Source organism: Corvus kubaryi, unplaced genomic scaffold (genome assembly GCF_017639235.1).
Source record: "Corvus kubaryi isolate FWS band 111438036 unplaced genomic scaffold, C.kubaryi_AGA036_p1.0 37308, whole genome shotgun sequence".
Classification (NCBI taxonomy): Eukaryota; Metazoa; Chordata; class Aves; order Passeriformes; family Corvidae; genus Corvus; species Corvus kubaryi.
Window position 1 is genome coordinate 15,562,466 of NW_024581096.1, and position 19,614 is coordinate 15,582,079.

The 19,614-nt window shown below is 38.8% G+C and overlaps 1 protein-coding gene across 1 annotated transcript in view; it reads left to right on the forward strand.

The window, feature by feature from the left end:
* The window catches only part of UBAP2 (ubiquitin associated protein 2), a 150,141-nt gene that overhangs the window by 17,982 nt on the left and 112,545 nt on the right, over positions 1 to 19,614 (forward strand). Inside the window, 5 exon segments of the mRNA XM_042028731.1 lie at positions 3,991 to 4,130; positions 8,006 to 8,083; positions 9,708 to 9,818; positions 13,617 to 13,770; positions 15,436 to 15,513. Of these exon segments, the coding sequence (XP_041884665.1) occupies positions 4,032 to 4,130; positions 8,006 to 8,083; positions 9,708 to 9,818; positions 13,617 to 13,770; positions 15,436 to 15,513 (520 nt within the window). The 5' untranslated portion in view covers positions 3,991 to 4,031.

Here is a 19,614-nt window from a genome sequence, read left to right on the forward strand (position 1 = left end):
GAAATAAACGTTTACAGGGATCTTGTTCATCTTTGTTAATTGTCATGAGGGGATACAGCCACTTTCTTTACACAAGAGTTTTGGGAAGCCCTGTCTCCTTCTTTTATACTTTCTCCTTTTTTTTTACTAGTGCTCTGTACTAGTGTCTAGAAAGTGATGAAACTATTACTAGTTTCATTTAATGTTTTATATGTTTCTTCAAATACAGCTGTTTTGGTTGCTTATTAGAATTGCAGTGTCTGCAAGGTCAGATGTTAACTGCTGATGAGGGACTTTTGCACTGCACCAGACCCTGACATGGAAACTGAAGCATCTGCTTCTCTGAGTATTTTTATCTTTATTAAACAGATTTTAATTAAGAGTTTTCTTCCTCACAGTCTCAAATCTTATTTCCTCATTTGATCTCCAGTTAAAATTAAGTTCATCATTTTGTGATACCCTGCTCATTACTATTACAGTAGCCTGCCAAACAGATTTGAATACGAGGAGTTGGAAAGAATAAGAAGCTGCTTTGTGAGCAAGGAAATGTTCTTGTTCAGTCCCTAATTAATATAGTTAATAATATCCCACTTATGCTCAAAATGTTGTCACTGTGATAATTTGGAGGCAGTCACTCTGCCTCCCTGGTGCCTGTTGCTTCCTTACTCTGTGGAAGGGCTTGAAGCCTCAGCCATGTGTCCCTGCTCAGTGCAGTGTCTTAAGGTGGAGCATGGCCCTCCAGCTGCTGTGTCTGGACACCGCCAGTAGACAGTGGGAGCCAACATAAGGAGAAGTGCAATAACAGTATTTTGAAAGTTCTCTTTTTATCAGGCTGCCAGTTGTGCTTTTAAGAAGACTGGATTGTGTCTGATGGATTATAACATGTCCTTGTTGGCTTGTTGGGGAGTGTCAAACTGAGCATGGGGTTCCACACTTGCCTGAAGCAAGTACAAGTCCATACTGCTGCCTGTATGTTGCTGGGTTATTTTTTGATTCCAACCTGCCAAATTGTGCTGCTCATGTACCGCACAGTCAGGAGGATACAGATCTCCTTTAAAAACCCTGTTACGCTGTTCAGGTTGTTTGAGCTCTGTTCCCACAGCAGCCTGATCTTTCTGTGCCACTTCATCTCCCAGGAGTGTTTCAGCCTTTCGTGTGCCTGCCTTTTTTCTTAAAGTATCCTTTCATCCTGAAGAACAAATGTGGCTTAAGCCGTGGTGGCACAGACACACACTGAAAAATGCATGCTGGTAAAAGGAGAGACAATCTGCTTGAGGAACCATAGGTTGCCTGGCTGTTAAAGTGTGGGGTAGTTCAGCATGTACTTTGCAAACACATAGGAGACTTTAATGTAAGTGTCTTAACTGTCCTGTCTAAAATATAAATCACCATATTTTGAGTAGCTTTGGTGAAATTGGTGAAAATTGCACTGGCAGAAATATATCAAAATTCCTAGGTATCATAATAAATATGATATTAATTCAGAAATTATGAACAAATTACCCAATGGAGTTACATTTTCTCAACAAATCTTAGGTCACAATGGGCTGATTCTAGACAATCATATTTGAAACTATAAGCTTGTCTTTCAGTGAAGTTAATGCTTGCTCGTGTGCTGTCTTCAGGGTTTATTGCGTTCCTCATTGTTCTAGGTTCAAATTGTGATAAGCAGTCTGATCCTTGGAAATACAAACAAACAAAAAGCTAACCCAAAGATCATTATTATTCTATATAAATGGAAGTTTTTGGATGTTGTCAGTCCAGCCAGCAAAGCTTATAAAGCAGATTTTAACACAAAGAACTGAAGTAATGCTACTGCAGACTCAAATGAAAATGTCCACACATCTTTAACACATCAGTGAATGGCCACGAGCAGATAGTCAGTGATAAATGTTGAACTTGCTGCCCAGACCATCTCCACATCTGCTTTATATTTTGCTTTCCATAGAACATGGTGTTAGGAGCTCATATAACTTTTTGTTTTGTCTGTATCTGGCCTTTATATCAGACACAATGGTCTGAAGGTCTGTGTGTTCTGGGCCTTAGAAGGCAATGCAGTTTGACTATATTAAGGGACTGTGAGACAGCTTGGCTTTGGTCAGTGTATTCAAAAAGTTGTAGAAACACAGTATTCCAATTCAGCTCATACTGCAGTCAGTTCCTGATAAACGTAGGCCTTTTCTTATGGAAATAATACTTTTGTCTCAGACATTAAAGCATTATTGACTACTTTAGCTAGTACATAAATTAATTCAATGTCAGGGTTCAGTTTTGACCAACAAGAATGTATTTCTAAAGTCAAGAAGAGATTTAGATGATAATGTAGGTAGTTTTCCTTTTGATTGTAGATGAGGCTCCTGGGCATCATGAATTGGTATTTAAACTGAAGCATCTCCTTGCAGCTTTAATTATGAAATACACATTACTTGTGACTGCCAGTGATCAGTTGGGTGTTGAACCGTCCTACTCCATGTGATTGCAGTGTGTACTTATCTTCCTGGAGAAAAAGGAGACTGAGGGGAGACTTCATTGCAGTCTGCAATTTCCTTATGAGGGGAAGAAGAGGGAGGAGAGTCAGACACTGATCTCTTCTCTGTGGTGTCCAGTGACAGGGCCTGAGGGAACAGCCTGAAATTGTGTCATGGGCAGTTTTCTTTGGGTATTAGAAAAAAGTTCTTCACCCAGGGGGTGGTTGGGCACTGGAACAGGCTCCCCAGGGAAGTGGTCACAGCACCAAGCCAGACGTAGCTCAAGAAGTGTTTGGACAATAATCTCAGACACATGGTGGTGTGACTTTTGGGAATCATCCTGTGCTGGGCCAGGAATTGGAGTTGATTATCCCAGTGGGTCCCTTCCAACTCAGCTTACTGTGTGATTCTGTGATTATTGTGCACTGAGCTTGGTGTTAGCCAGCTTGCACAAAGCTGTTGCCCTGGCAAGTTGTGTGCTGAGGCCTGTTCATATAATGGGGCTGCAGTAAACACACTTTCCTGCTTTTTGCACATCTTCTGCCCAGGTACACCTCTTGCAAATTATCCTTCCTTTCAAAAAATTGCAGTTTTACTTTCTAGCCTTATGGGGACAGAAACCAGGCAGTTGAACATGACCATTCTGACCATTTGAAAGATCTGTTTCCAGTTACTGTAGCTGCTATAAACCATGCTCATTGATTAATCCTGTGCTAAATGCTGTACAAACAGGGGGAATAATAATGCCTTGTTTCAAAGTAATTTTAGTACTAGAGAACAAGTAAGAATGATAGCTGAGAGCCACAAATGGGATAGCAATGATGTGTGTATGGGATTTGGGGTTTCTTTGGGGTTTTTCTGTTGCCATACAGCCATGATATGTTTAAAGCAGGGTGATAGGTAGTTTTATAAATCGTTTCTGTAAATATGAGGGGGAATAAAACAAAAGTACTGACTGTAGAGGCTGGATTTAAAGGTAAGCATCATAATTTCTCTTAAAAATGAGAGATGAGAAGTAGAATTGGGATTGGCCATGACTTCCATGTATGTGCAGGAAAAACAGTTTTGATGGTAGGGAAAAGAGGAACTGCCTACTTCATGAGTATGACTTTTGTGTAGTTTTGTTCTGAGTGGGTGTGAGAGCAGTTAAATTCCAGGTATCAAAACTAGACAGCAGGTATTAAAGAAGTTTGAGTGATGGAGCTGGAGCTAAAATTTGAGCAGAGTAGCCAATAGAAAAAAGTCTGTATGTTAAATAACTGGAAAAAGCTGTGAGATTTACATGTTTTTTAGAAGTACAGATTGAGGCAAATCCCAATCAGCTGACAAAAATGCTTTCTATCCACTGCATTTCCCCCTTTAGTGTAAAAACTGCAGTAAATCCAATAATAGTGTATTAAAGCTGCTTTCTTATGAGTCTCTGTATAGAATCAACGGTAAATGCAGGAGGAATTCAAACTACTGCATTTATGTTATTTGGTTATTGAATCAGTACCCACCTTAACTCATGCTCTTTTTTTTTCTTTTTTTTTTTTTTTTCCAGATTTTGTATTTTGTACATACATTGTTTTGTATATACTGTATATGATGACTTCGGTGGGCAGTGAACGTACCCGGGGCACTCGGGACAAAATGCAAATTTCAGCCACACAGCCAACACAACCACAGAAACAAGTAGTACAGGTATGTGATGTGCTACTGTATCAACTTCTTTGACTTGAAAGTGACAATGTAATGATACAAATTTCTTCCCTGAGTCAGTAAAAACTGAAAAAAGATGGAATGAAAACTCATGGTTTATTTTGGAAGATTATGCTTGATTACTTGCTTTAATTACTCAGTAACACAAGACAGTGTTAAGTTATTCCTGTGTTGTCTCTAAATGAGTTTTGTGTTCTTCAGCAATGTCTCCTATCATAGAGGAATTCTATGCTTGTGTCAGGATTTCAGTCCTGTGACCTCACAGTCCTCAGGTCTCAGCTCTTCCATCTGCTGGCCTCCTGATGGTAGAATATTTCTGGTCAAGAGAGAAATTTCGATGGATGGGAGAAGCTTCATTAGATGTATGTTGTGTTCTACAGCATGACTCAATGTATCTACAGGTCACAAAATCCTGAACTTCTTGCTCAGTGACCTTACCAAGTGGAATGGTCATCCACTCGCAGACTAAAGTTTTCAGTATCTGTTACATGGAAATTAAGTTTCACCTCACTGCCATTGCTTCTTGGTCACAGTAGTTGTGTGCTTGTGTGGGTTACAAAGAATTTTTCTGCTTCTGGCAACTCAGTATTCTCTTGATGGATACATCTCAAAATTCAAAAACTGCTGGCAGACTGTGGATCAGTCTAGAGTTGCTCTGCAGGGAAATACTGTCTTTTATTGTTTTCTGAACTGGTCTTCAATATGGACACCCTCTTGGTCTGTTTTGCACAGAGCTAATCATGTGACCTCAAACCTTTATCACTTCCTTGAGTTGCAGCCCTTGGCATAGTGGTGGTTCATGCTAGTGTATTGATTTAGAACGTGACTTTCAGCAGATGAGTTGAATTTGGTTTATTTTAAAACAAGGCTGCAGGAGTATGGCGAGCAACCTGGCAGAAGTGGTGGCTTCCCCTTTTCTGACATTTCACAAGACAGCAGTGGAGTGCTTGCCTGGTTGGATTCCCTGGCACAAGGCAGACATAGGCAAATGGGAGCAAGTCCAGTGAAAAGCTGCAAAGATGGTTGTTACACTGAAACACAGAATGAATGAGGAGTGGCTCAGAGATCTGGGTTTGTTCAGCCCCGAGAAGATAAGGCAAGGTTGTGTCTTCTATTCAGGTACCTCATGAAAGGGTATAGGAAAGGTAGAAACCAACTCTCCTCAGAGAGACGGTGGCACAAGATACAGCACTGGTAATTCCAACTGTTAAAAGGAGAAAAAAAAATTACTGTGGGCATGGTCATGGTGTATCACTAGAGGACCTTCCCAAATTACAGGATATATTGATTTTAGGCATTGAGACCTTTTCTGCATTTTGTCCATTTATTCTGCCTTTTGCATAATAGATACTGGTTCTGTCACTTCAGTGGAAAAGGTGGTTATTTCGTATGCAGCAGTTACGTTTTAATGCACTGTATATTTTACTGTTGGTGTATCAGATGGACCTTTCTGCTTAGTCAGTCTTTGGAGATCAACAGAAGTCTGTGGATTTAACTGTTTAATCACCACTGATTCATTTTTCTGAATATATAATAGTGTTTATTTCCCAAATGGAAATTCCACTGTCATAACATCACATTGATCATAATTTAAATTATTTAAGAAATTACATCATGTTTCTTTTGCATTGCTTCTGGATAATAAATGGCCATTTTACCATTTGTAAGATCTATGTCTATTACTGTCATGATCTTGTGTTTTGTACACTTCTGTTTTCTGGTAGTTTGAAGTTTTTAGTTTACAATTTTTTCCATTCTTATAATGAAAAGGTAATATGTCTTGTAAGGTTGAGTTCGGGCTGTCTCATAGTGCTACTACTTTCTTAGTCACAATTAAAACTTAATTATACTCTTGATTAGGATACTACAGCATCAGTTCTAACAATGGTGCTAGTAAAGAATCACTACTTGCTGGGTAAAAGGCCAGAATGTTTTGTGGCACTGGTCTGATGTTTTTGTGTAGTCATCTTGTGGTTTTTGTTGTTTTTTTTTTCCTTCTGAGTCTTCAGTTCCATCTGGGTGTTATCCACTGGCATGAATATGGGTGATATTGCATCTACAAGTTTCTAAGCTCTCTGAGGAAAACTGAAGGTTCTGTCACACATTTGTAATTGTTTTAAAATTGGTATGTTTTTGTCTTCTAACATGGGCTTGAAAAAAACGTTTGTTTACAGAAAAAAATGAATCTTAGTGGATTCCTGATTTTTGGTAAAATATGCCATCATGTCTCTACAGAAGTTACATGTCTGAATGTTTTTACTCTGGATATCTTCAAAGAAAATCTCTTCACTAGCTTGAAAATCACAGTGTGCCTGTGGAGGCTGTAATAAGAGTGAGAAGATGGATCAACAAGACTTAAATTACTGAAACCAGGAGACATTTTGGTTCTGTAGTCTGCTGAGCTCTCAGCAGTCACCAAGAGCAAGCTCCTTTGCTCAAAGCACCTCACTGATAGGGGGGCTTCTGTGGAGGGTGGAACTGAGGAGTTCCAGTGCAGGCTGTCCCCTTATTACCCAGTGGAGTGACTTACGAGGCTGTCAGCATGACACTTAGAAAAGGTGAAGTAACTCAGAATATGTAACCGTGTTACAAATGTCTCTTGGAATGTTGTCTCTGAGCACAGATGTCACTTCCCTCAAGGAACTGGGACAGCTGCGGTAACTTTTCAGCAAATAAGCAGGTGGTGGTGTACGTTGAAGTAATTTTTAGACTCTTCTCAGCATTTATGCTTCATGATCTCCTCTAGAGCTTGCATTTGTGGTAAACTCCAAAAGCTAGACAGTCTGAGCCTGATTAGGTCTGACGTTGTGAGGCACAGAATTTCATATGTATATCCTGTGAGGTGGCATGCCAAATGGTGAGAGCTGCCCAGGGTAAATCCTTTCTGTCAAAAATTCCAGTAGATGAGCTGGTCCCACTCAATGAAGAAGAACCTCTGTAGGCTCAGCAGCCTCATCATGGGTCCTGGCTCTCTTCAGTATCAGTTTTCTCTGCATGCGACTCTACAAAGACAAGTAGCCTCTTGTCTTTGAGCAGAAGTCAAATGAGGTCCAGGATCTTGTAGCACATCTTGTCTTTGGTATTTTCTCGGGAGTGCAGTTCATAGGCTGCAGATGCCACACTATGAAGAGTGACCTGTGTGATGTGACATCTCTGTTAGAGTTGTTTTCTCTCAGGGGCAGCTGTTTGGATTTATGGTACTTGACTGCATCTCTTTCAGTCTCTTAGCTTTTGTGCAAGTTGCCAGTGTGCATTTTTGTCCAGAAACATTGCAGAAGCACCAGGTACTTCATCAATAGCAAGTTCCTTTACCAGTTTTCTGAGACCAGTCTTTGCTTGTAAAAAAAGTCCAGTCCAGCTGTTCATGGGCAAAGTCTTGAGACATGACTCAAGTCTTTTTAAGCTCATAAAACTCCAGAGTCAGGTTGTTGTTGGGAGAGCTGTGGAAGGTGATGTGAGCAGGGATCATCAGAGGTGTGGTTAGTTTAGAGATACCATTGCGAGTTTGTTACAAGAAAACTCTTAACTCTGGAGTAGTAGATCCTAAATGAAATTAAAAGCGTTAATGCTAAAACATACCCTGGTGCTTCTATGTTATTATATGGTGGTCTTGTCAGTGTGGTGACCTTTAACTGTGTTTCAAACAGATTAGAATGTGTTGAAATTGCTTCTCTCCGAAATAACATACAAAACTGTAAATGGGAATAGACAAGATATTGATCCCTTCCCCACAGCATCTCTGTGCTTGTTTTGTATGTTCTTTTTGAGAATCTGTAGGAAAAAACAGTGACACTAGGATATACTTCTAAAAGTATAGTTGCCTTTTGTGTACTTTATTGGATGTTATCTTTTTTCAGGCAACAGCAGAACAGATTCGCCTCGCTCAGATGATCTACGATAAGAATGACGCAGATTTTGAAGATAAAGTGAAACAAGTATGTTTCTTACATGCAAGTTTTTTTTTGCCTCACAATAAAATGCTCTAGAGCTGGCTTACATTTTGGAGCTAGAGCATCTGTTTCTGGTTTAGATGAAACTTTTTCAGAAGGACATAAGTTTAACTATGAAAAGATGCTCTTATTGCACTGTAAAGTCTGTTTACAAGAAATTTTGTGGTGATATAGCTCTGACTGTATAGTTATATCAGTGTATTTTGCTTTGTAGACAAACCCTTAAGCCAAAACTCATTTGTGCTGATGTCTCGTCCACAGTGTATCTCTGTAGTATGGTCCTGATGATTAGTGATTTTCAGAATAAAGAATGCATTTGGCTTGTCCACATGTACCTAAATGTGAGAAAAATGTCATGTGTGTAAACTGAGTTTGGCTGTATCTTGGAAGTTTTTCAGGAAAAGTAAAAGTCTAATGATAGCTTAAAGGTGAATCAAGGTGTTACTTAAAAAAATAAATAATCTGACCTCAAAGATCTGCGTATGCATTAAAATGATAGAATTGCAGTGTATAAATGAAATCTCATACCATTTCCTTTCCTTGGTGAGTGTTGGGTGTTAGATAATCAAGGTTCCTTTACCTAGTTATAGCTGAGACTATTAATTCAAGCAGTCCTGACAGTCTGGGTCTCTGTTCCATTGTGGCTACCGGTGATTTTGTCATAGTGAACACATCACAACTCATGAAGAACCTGTGAGTACACCCAGGAGAGAAGAATGAGCTTGAATGCATAAATGCAGCAAAGCAGCAGATTTCATGATTTCTTGTCATCTGTAAAACTACCTCTGAAGCATTATTAAATTCTTTTTTTTGTTCTTGTTGCAAACTAGTTCTGTTGCTGTGCCAGAAATTAAGTCTTGTACTTCATGAAGTAAAAAGACCCTAATCAATAGTGCTTGTAGCTGTGCTGGTGGGAAGGAGATGAATTAAGTTCTGCATAGAAAATCTCCAATATTTTACCTTCTGCATATGTATTTCTAGCTCATGTAGGTTTTGTTCTTTGGATTAAGTTGCTGAATGCCCCGTGACATATTATTTCTGTCCCACACTTGTCAGGATGTACACCACGAGTTCAAGGAGCATAATTCAGAGCTAGGTCTCCTTAATCAGCTGTTGCTTGTGACTCTGGTGTGGCTTTATGCTAAAATGGATCAAGGGAGCTAGTCTGTCTGAAAAATAATGTATTTCTTAGTCTGGATGCTTTTCCAGGTGGATCTATTCTCTGCCATGTCTTGCTGTATGTCTTTTCTTGTACTGGGATAAAGAGGGGCTAATTTGGTGGAGAAGGAGATAGGATGATACTGAAACTACTGTGGTTCTTTACATCTTTACACTCATATACTGCTTTATCTGCATTGACAACATTTGCTGCAAGCATACAGAACAAAAAAAGGTGTGAAAGAGTGCTTTCTTGATTACCAATTAATTTGTGCTTCTTCCTATCTCTTGTCTGAATCCCAAGCAGATCTGTAAAATGCAGATTTCTTTTTTCAGGATATTAATTTACTCTGACATGGTAGCTATGCACTTTGTTGTAATCTGTGGTCATACTCTTATTTTCTTATGATGATAATTTAGATATTTTAACATGTCTGACTTTTACTGCCAGCTTATGGAAGTGACGGGGAAAAACCAGGATGAGTGCATAGTAGCACTACATGATTGTAATGGGGATGTGAACAGAGCAATCAACATACTGCTGGAAGGAAGTTCAGACACGGTAAGGTTTTACTTCCTTGTTAAACTGCTCCTTCTGTTTGCTGTGTTTTTCAGCTTCTAAGAGGAGATTGGAAAAGTTATGTTTCAGAAGTTTTCAATTCCCGTGTCTCCATTCAATTTCTTTTGAAGGAAATGGAAACTGGGGCAGTTCTCGACTGCATTCATACCTTGGAGAAGGCTGAATCTGGAAAATGTTGTGGGTGTTCAGCTGGTCTCTTGCAGAGTTCCTCTGCTTTCATTTACATGCAGCAGTTTTAACTCTGCAGCAGAGCTCAGTGCTCCCTCAGACACAAGCCTGTTTCTTGCTGCAGCTTTTGTAGTTCCTGTGTAGACCCTCCACAATTCTGAGGTGTGAGACCATCACAGTGGTCAATCTTTGTAAACCTAAGGGCAGGGAGATATTTTAAGTTGTGTAATTTCTGTAGGTGTGCATTGCTAGTATTGAAGTTGGAGGAGGTTTCCACATCTGCAAGTTGCATTGATAAGGCTACTTAGGACAGGAAAGGATGCAGCAGGTAGTTGCTTCTTTAACTGTGTTGCTCATGTGCATGTCTTAATTGAGAAACTGGAGGAGGAGACCAAACTATGTATATACAACAACAAATAATGTCGCTTAGAAAGTTGCACAAATTTTTTATCCTAAGAGATACTAAGAAAATATATTTTACTGCAGTTGAAGTTTTTGCTGGAGGGATTTCTTACTGTTTGTCCTTAAATTAGATTTCGTCTTGTCCAAGTCGGGCAAGTAACCTGGACTTCCTTTCTTGATGCTGAACACTCAGTATTTCCTGTGATTTGTCAGGATGTGTACTCTGGCTTATTGTTAATGAGGAAACTCACCTCTCACACACCCTAAGTCTAGGACACACACTGTTCTGACTAAGGGGACTTTCATTCCTATCCCTTTTCATTTTTTATCAGAGTTGAGATATTCTAAAACACAGAAGTATATGATATTGACAAGTTGGGAGTGGAAGAGAGCATTTCACCTTAATTAAATCTGTCTGTTCTCTCATACTTCTCATATTTGCCATTTTTTAGTTGAGAGTAGTTTGCTGGTTGATAGAGAATATGAATCCTTTCTTAGTTTAGCAATTTGTTGTAACTGATCATGACATGGAAAAAAACTATCTGAACTCATTTATCAACTAGAAGTGATGTCAGTATGTTCTGCTCTCTTGACAAGGCCCTCTTAACCCACTACTCTCTGTAGACAACATGCAACTTAGAAACAAGTACAGAGAACTTGAAGGAGTCAAGGAGGAAGGGGTATTAATTGATGGGTGTGAAAAAATTTATTCTTTATGAAAGTTTGTGGGCCTCCAGTTGGAAGGGTTTGTTTTAATACCGTTATACTTTAGAACAGTTTAACCATGGATTTGATAGAAAATTGTAAGCTGAGGTACTACAAATTCCGAGTGCAGATTCCCAAATCTCTTTTTCTAGTCTCACTCTGCTTTGATGCACTTGATATTTTTTTAAACTTGGTTTGAAAGATGTGTCCGTTCAACTGAAGGAATTAGAAGAGCAAGGAGTGATAGCTAAAATGTGTATTTATAATTTATTTGGTACTCAGCCAGTTTTGTCTTAGTCTTTTTTTGTTTGTTTTGGGGTTTAAAGCTGTGATCTACAAGCTGTAAGCTGTGTGACTTAGTCTCTATAAAGACTTTCCATTTGCAGCAGCTGTGGCAGTTTGGTTTGGGATAGTTAGAGGCTTGTGGATGAGCAGAGAAGGACTTGTTTCTTTGCTTAAGACTTGTATTCATTTAACTTCTACATCCGTTTTATGCTTAACCATATTTCACTTACTAAGCCTTTGAAGACAGAACAAAAGAGACCTTCCAGATTTTTATTCTTTCCATGTAAGAACAGGCCGAGAAGAATTCTTCTTTTACATATTTTCAAAGGTCAGGCCTACAACTGTCATTTGGGTTGCCTCAGGCATTGTCAGCTGAAATTGTAATCAGTTACCTCCCTTACAAAGAGAGACAGCTTCTACAGCCTGTGATGGATCCCCATGCTCAGAGGTAGCACCATCCTCTATCTTAAAAGACATGCCTGACTTCTCAAGGCTTTCCACAAAATTACACTGTTGGAAAGCATGGATCTGATACTTCATAGTCATCTTTTTACTGATCCTTCCTAAGTTATTTTAAATCTCACTCAGGAGAGAGGCTGCTTCCTCTTCAGCTTTGCAGCCTTATCCAGTTCTGGGTATTTCCTGAAATGGCCAAAGATGTTTTGGCACCAAGCCCATCAGTGAAATAGTGCATTCTGAGCTGTACAGACTTGGCTCTTCAGTTGTCCGTGCAGGTATTTTTCCTCTTGTGAGGTGTCTGAAGCACTAGGATTGTTTTAGTGCAGTTACACCAGCTATGGTAGGTGAAGCCTTGTGATACTTACTGAGGGAAGCAGCTTTCTGCCTCAGAGATAAGGTGGTGTTGTTCAAATGTGTTTAGTTTTGTGCTTCTGATCAGTGCTGATTGGGCTTCACCGAAGTTGATTTAGACCTCTGTACCGGAGATGGAACTGAAAAGTGATTTCAGCCCTCATTCTCACCAATGCCATGCCAAAAAATGAGAGAATAACCATTCTCTTTGTTCTTATTCTCTCAAAGGAAACTCTGCAACACTGAGTTTGTAAAGTGCTTAGTTACCTGCTTTTTTCATGACATTGGCTTCCTAGGCAGATTGGCCTAGCTGGTCATGGCCTGGCTCCATAGAGCTGCTGAGTTGCTGTTGGTGGAACTGAGAGATAGGAATTAAAAGTATTGATAGAAAACCTTTTTTGGTTGATACAGGTGCCTGTCAGATGTCATACTTCAGTGCTTCACAACAATTTGTATGTGCAAATATTCTGATATTAAATATCTTAACTGAGCCGTAAGCTCCTAGAAATTGGGATATACATGTAAACCTCTCTGCTATCTTAATGGCTTGCAAATAATACCTTTTCTTTGTCCTTGCTTTGCAGCTATGGCTCAATAGACTAACCATGCAATTGCATAATATGAGTTGCTGAGCTATTCCTGGCAAGTGTTTAGTCATTTTATTTTCAACTCCTACAGATACTCCTATGGAGTTGGTACCATCCTTGAATTTTTTTTAAAGATTGAGTTTAATATTAAAACAGAAGCCTGATGTTTGGACCTTGATCCCTTGTCTTGTTTAGACATAGCTTTTCCTGTGTTTTGCTATGTTTGATGGTCTGTAGCTGTTAAGAGTGGATGGTCTGGCTTATCATCAGTTTTCCCAAGCTGTTGTTTTGCTGTTCTGTCTTCTGGGGCTTAAATTCTGGTATGTCTGGATAAAAATTTTTCTTTTCTGTTTGGGTTTTTTCTTTTTGTTTTTTTCCCCCTTAGGCCAGATACTTATTCTCATCAGTCTTTTGTTCAGTGATACTTGCAAGATTTTTTTTTCCTTTTCCCTGTGAGAAAAAGATAGCTCTGTTCATGTTCCCTTGCTACATTTATGGATATATTTGAGTGGAAAACTGTTGCTTGCTTTGCAGATGTTCTATATTACGGTTGTATTCAGTCTTCCTTGAACTAGTAAGAGTTCATTATAGCCAGAAATATTTGGGATTCTCACATTCCCTAAGAAAATTGAACTTAAAATTTTTTTCTTTTTCATCTCTTTGCAAAAATACCGTCTGCGTTTCCTTTTATATCAGTGTAGTTTGCATACGTGACATTATGCAAATACCTGGGTTTTTTTCTGTGAACAGGGGTGAGAAGTATGCATTGAGAGGTGTCTCCTCCTTTTTGACTTTTGTGTCTGATTCTATTCTACCCAAATAGACTTCCTGGGAGACTGTAGGGGGAAAGAAGAAAAGCCTTGGAAAGGAAGGTTCAGAAAACAAAGAGAACAGAGAGAAACGAGGGGACAGAGAAGTGAGTCGCGGACGGGGAAGTTCCAACAGACGGGGAAGAGGAGGCAGCCGTGGACGAGAGTGTACGTATAGGGGTTAATTTTTAAAGATTGAGATGCTTTTTTTGCAGCTGGAACTGACTGAGCTAAGAGCGAGTGCTTAACGGAACAAAGTCTGTCGGACTGTAGCTCAGCGTTGAAGGGATCATAACTTGTTTGTGCCACAGGTATGCTTGATCTGTCTATGTGACTTGGTTTTGGGAAGGTCTGTACTTGTTCAGAGACACTCTGTTTAATATAAGTCTCTGTTCTTGTTCGATGAGTTGATCTTGTTATTTATGTAAGTTTTAGAGTTGACTCTTTGTAAGACTACTTGAGAGCAAGTATGTCGCTGCACAGCTGATACACTTTTTTGTTTCTTTTAATGAAAAAATTATCCAGCTTTGACTCCATCTCCTTTTATGAGTGGGAGAACCTGAAGATGTTCTCATCTTCTCATAAGGGGAATGAAAACACTGGGATGATTATTAATCTCTAAATATATTTCTCACATAAATCAACCAAAGGTGAGTTTCTGCAACAAAGAAAATTCATTGTTAGTTGAAACATTTCAAGCTTTGCTATAGTTGCAGTAATACATTGTACAAAAACAAACTGATGTTTCCAAGTTAGATAGAGTCACATTAGATCACCATTGGATACTGTTGCTTTTTTTAGCTAAGTTTTGTCAGCATTCTCAAAGCTGTGTGCATTGCCTGTAATGGCTGTTTGCCACACTAATAGATGAGAAAAGACATCAGTATGAATACAATACGTTTAGCTTTCCACTTATGAGCAGGAAAAATATTTGCAATATTAGGCAACTCATCTTATTCATAATTGGAAGATATTCAACTGTTGTGCCAATATAGACATTGTGAATCTTTGTAGGATAGAGTAATGTCAAAATGAAAAAATGTTAATAAAACATGCAGCTAGACTTAGAAAAGTGTAAATTAGATCTACCAAAATGAAAGCAAAGGGCAAAATTTTTTACTGGAGAGTTTGTCTCTTTTTGTAAACTGGAATTAAAGGCATTTCAGATGGTTACCAAATCTTGGTATTTTCTTCCCAACTTTATGTCCAAGCATTGTTGGTTTTCTTGTTACCATTAGGAGAAGTTGTGCAGTACAATGTCTCAGCAATGAGTGTTTCAAGAGGCCAGTTTTTTTTTTCCCCTTAATGTAGCCAGCCATATTTCAGAGTACCTTGTCAGGAGTTTCCCAGAAAACAGATTGCAGAGCTTTTCTAGTGCCTTACCTTCACCCAGTCATCAGCCCTCTGCTTTAAATACACTGGAGAAATCTCTTTCCATGCTTTGTACAGGGATGCAGTATGAGCAGACAGGAGAAGAGTCGGTGTTATTGGTTGTCCTTTATTTTTTCACTGTTGTCAACCAGTGCGTTATTGAGGAAACACAGAATGAGGCAGCTGTATTTTTTGCCTCATTAAGCAGAGTAGGCTGCAAAACATGGTGCTTGTAGAGGTTTGTCTCCTGAGGGACTTTTCCTTCTTATATTTTGCTTCCTAGCTGTCCAGTACAAAGGAAGCATAACTTGCTTCTAGCATGGCCTCAAAGAAAAGGGGTAACTGAGATCTGTTGACCAGCCCACTTGAAAGTTTTGCCTTTTCTTTTGAGGGGTTCAGGTTAAGCAGATTGTCTCATGTATGAGTCTCTAAAGCTTCTCTTAAGCTGTCCTCTCTCCACAGTTAGAGCTGAAGAGAATGGAGTGGACAACAATCAAGGAGACAGGCCTTCAGACCGTGGGAAACGTGGCCGTGGGAGAGGTGAGATGGTGGCACTGGTGTGGGACTTGCAATGCTTTCATGTCCTGAAATGGAACTCTCCCATTTATTTCTTTAAACGCTTCCTCTTAAGCATTTTTTGGCTATCCTTTGATTCCATAAGCACTTCAGCCACCTTGAACGTGCGTACATCCTAATCCCTTACTGTTTATCATTTCTTCGTCTTGGAACAACTTAAAAAAAATTGACACAGATCACTTCTGTGGTAATTTCCTGTGTGGCAGGCTGCTGTGCTCTGGCTATGGAGAGCTGTTTTCCCAGATTGACTCATGCCAGCCTCCTGTGAGTGGGAGTGCACTGGGTTCCTCAGGATGTACCTTGGCAACAGGAGAGCACAAGATTCCATCTGTATGGCTCTTGGGGAAGGATTTGATGTGTACTTGTACCATTCCTTTTGGGTGGCTCTGGTGTCAAGCTTGCCTTCTGTTTTTGGTAGCCAATCAGAGAAAGAACAAGCCACCTTAGAGAGATTTTGCTATGAGAAGGAATTTGGCATGGAAGAGTTGATGAGGAGAACTATGGAGAAGGAATACCATGGAGTCTTAGGTATAGCTCTGATCCTATCCTGTAGAAGTGGTGGGATAATGGATTGGATGTGGAATCAAGTGATGTGTATTTGGTTTGGATTTTCACTGGTTGGGGTGGAGAAGAGGCTTGTTTTTCCTTAAAGTAGGAGGAATGAAAATGAGTAACCCATGTATGGTGCAGATTATGGGTAGACGAGGGTATTAAATAAGTTAAATTGACAAAATGTATAGCAGAACTAATGTACATAGTAAGTAATGTCTGACGCATGAGAAATTCTGCCTTCAAAGGACTCCTTTCTCTTGGGAATGTTGGGCAACAAGGCATTCAGAGGCAGGCACATCCAACTTCATTGTCTCCAGATCTTTGCAAAGATGCAAAGAAATAGCTTCCAGAGGTTTGCGTGCAAGTGTGTCTCAGCTGTGCCTGTGAATCAGCAAAAAACAAATGGTGTGTGCAGAGAAGTAGCTTCGCAGGGCAATGTGTGGTATAGTTCACAGCTACAATTTTTGGTATGTTAACACTTTTAGTAGATGGAATGTAAGTCTTGCTGTTATTTATGTTGTAAAAAAATCCGTTATGTTCAAACTATAAATATAAAGGTAGGACTTAAAAAAAATTCTTCTGTGAAATGTAGAGATAAATTCAAAATACAGTGTTTTTTGCTTTAACCTTTGCAAATCATACACTGCTTTTGTTATCAAAACTGCAGCTTTCTAGATGAATATCATATCTCAAACTTCATCATCAGATCAAACTGACCTGTCTAACTGAAGAAATAGAAACTTCAAAGAGTTTCTGTTCACTGGCTTCGTGTACATAGTATTACTGTATCTCTGTACCAAATATATTAGACTGTACTGTGAGCAAAGTATCTTAATGAAGTGTCTGTGATAAACCTGTTGGCCAGCTACCAGGATCATTATATTACAGGTGTGTGTATTCCATACAGGAAATACCTGATTAATTTTACAGTGTAAACCCTTGAAATCTGCAGGGAGTTTTAGGAATGTGTGTAATTCAGTTCTTACCGTTTCAGAGATACGTCACCTTCTTTCTTTGGATATTAATAGGAATAATAATAATAATAAAAAGCTTCCTGCCGTTTCATTCTGTTGTCTTTCTTTTCTGTTACCAGAATATTCAAATGAGAGATAACATACTTCAGCTGAAAGTAAACAGATTGCTGGTAATCGCCACAGAACCCGTTTCTAGAAATATTTCATGCAGTGTGTGTGTGTGTAGAAATCTAGGTGCTGGATATGAAATAAGGGGTCAGCTAATTTTCTGAGCAGCATGCTCTCTCTATTTTAAGCTACCTTCTCAGGCAGGAGTTATCTTACTGGCTGCCTTCTAGGAGATTTGCTGGGCCATCATATGTATTATTGCTTCACTGTACAAAAACCTAATTTTAAGAAATGATAAGCAACAGAAAATAGCAAAAATGGGATTGACACAGGGGTGATAATGTGCTATTTATTGAGGGGGAAAAACCCTGGTACTGAGAATTTGACATTCGGTGTGTAGGCACTAGCTTCATCTGGTAGTAGATCTTCCATTAATAACTGTGTCACGTTCCTTGTAACTTTATAGTAGGTAACTTTATAGTAGGTAAACAGAGTGCAAACACCACTGGGTGCTGATATGTAGGGCATCAGGGATTTAAAGCAGATACAAATTATTGACTGATGAACAGAAAGCAAAAATGTCTTACACCATGCGTAACAGGATACATTTCAGCTGTAATTGCTCTTGCCTAAATCTTTTCTTATTAAACTAAGGGTGGAAACTTTGTATTGGAGTCAGGGAGTATCTTGTTTTAAGATGCCCTTCTCATCTGTGCTTCTTTTCAGAACCAAATTTCTTGCATGAGCTTAATTTAGATGTAAGAAATACTGTAATGGTGATGAGCAGTGATTGCATCAAAGTAATTATATTTGTCAGTATTGCAAGGATTTGCAACTCTCTAGAATGGAATCTCCTGAAGAAATTGTGGAGGCAGATGGTTATGTATTTAGGATTGTCAGCTATAGAATTAATCAGCTGCAGTGTTGTATAGAAATTGACAAACCTTACAAGCACAGGTTGTTTTTATGCTGCTGTTTTAGTGTTTCTGCATCTTCAATTTTAAGTGCAGGTCTGATTCTCCCAGTTACTCTACCTCATATTGAAGAGGATGCAGTAGAGCTAGAAAAGGCTTTTGAAGGTACTGGGAAGTCTGCAGTTATGAGTGTGAGGAACAAATAGACTAAGATTTTTCTGCCTGTGAGAGAGGACTGAGTGGGTGTGTGGTAGAGATCTGTTAAATTTCTGTAGGGGCATCAACTGATCATGCCAAGCAAGTATGCAAAAGAGAGAATATTATGTGAGATCAGCAGGTTACAGCTTCAAGATGAACTTAGAGAGTTAGTTCTTCATACATGTAGTGAACCTGAGGAACTCCTTTCTGAGTAAGATGATGTGTTGTGGAAAATGTACACATAAAGAGATTTGACAGTTTCATCCTAAAAAAGAACCGTAGGCAAGAAAATGAAAAAACATGAAAAATTTTCTTGTATGTAAATTATCTTTGACTAAGGAAGTCAAAGCCACAAACAGTTGAATACCAGGAAAGCATCCAAAGAAGCTGCACTGTGGTTTCAGTTCGTGTTCTCTTCCCTAGATATCTAATTGACCATGGCTTATAAAGGAATAACAGGTAGGTGAGCTTTTGGATTTGATTCAGCATAGAAATTGTTACAGACTCATGTATAGTAATTCTCCTGCTTTGCAAAGACAAGACAGAATTGTTGCTTGCATTTCTGTTTCTCTCTTTACTTCATTATTCCAGAACAACATGCTGTAAATGTGGATTCTGCCAGGGATTTTTTTTCCTACAAAACAGATATAAAAATGAAAGGAAAAAATGCTGTGTTTTAATTCCAGCTCTTGTTTTGTCTGCTGGCTGTATGGGAAAACAAAACAGCTTATCCTTTTCATAGATATCTCATTATAGTCCAGTTTGTATTCTTGATCTCTTTTTTTTTTTTTACCATTTTCCGATAAAAAGTGTACTATCCTTGAACCAGCTGAGTTTCTGTAACCAGAATTGCATGTATAAACATTCCCTTGGTTCAAAAGCTTAGCCCAGTTGGCACAGGATATATCTTGGATTTCGTTTGCCAGAACTAGGGAGGATATTGTTTTTTCTAAAACATGAATGTGGAGTAGACCTTCTGGAAGTCAAAATTTGAAGTCTGTTTAGTTTTGCTGTGGTTCGTTCTGCATTAGTTAAGAAACTCTGTCATGTACATTTAAAAAAAATTTTTGCTTAGTTGTAACAAGTCACCTATTTTCTTTTAAATATAATTTTAGAGTTGAAAGTTTTCAGCATGACTTGTAAAAATACTCTAGAGTACATGCAGTATATAAAACTGATGAATTGCTTCTAGCTTTATGGTAACTAATAAGGACAAAAGTAATTTGTATTATTAAATCCAACTTTGCTGTTTGTTTTGGTAGTATGGAGTACCTAGAATACAAAGTTTCTGTACTTAGTGTCTTTACCTCTTAAGGCAT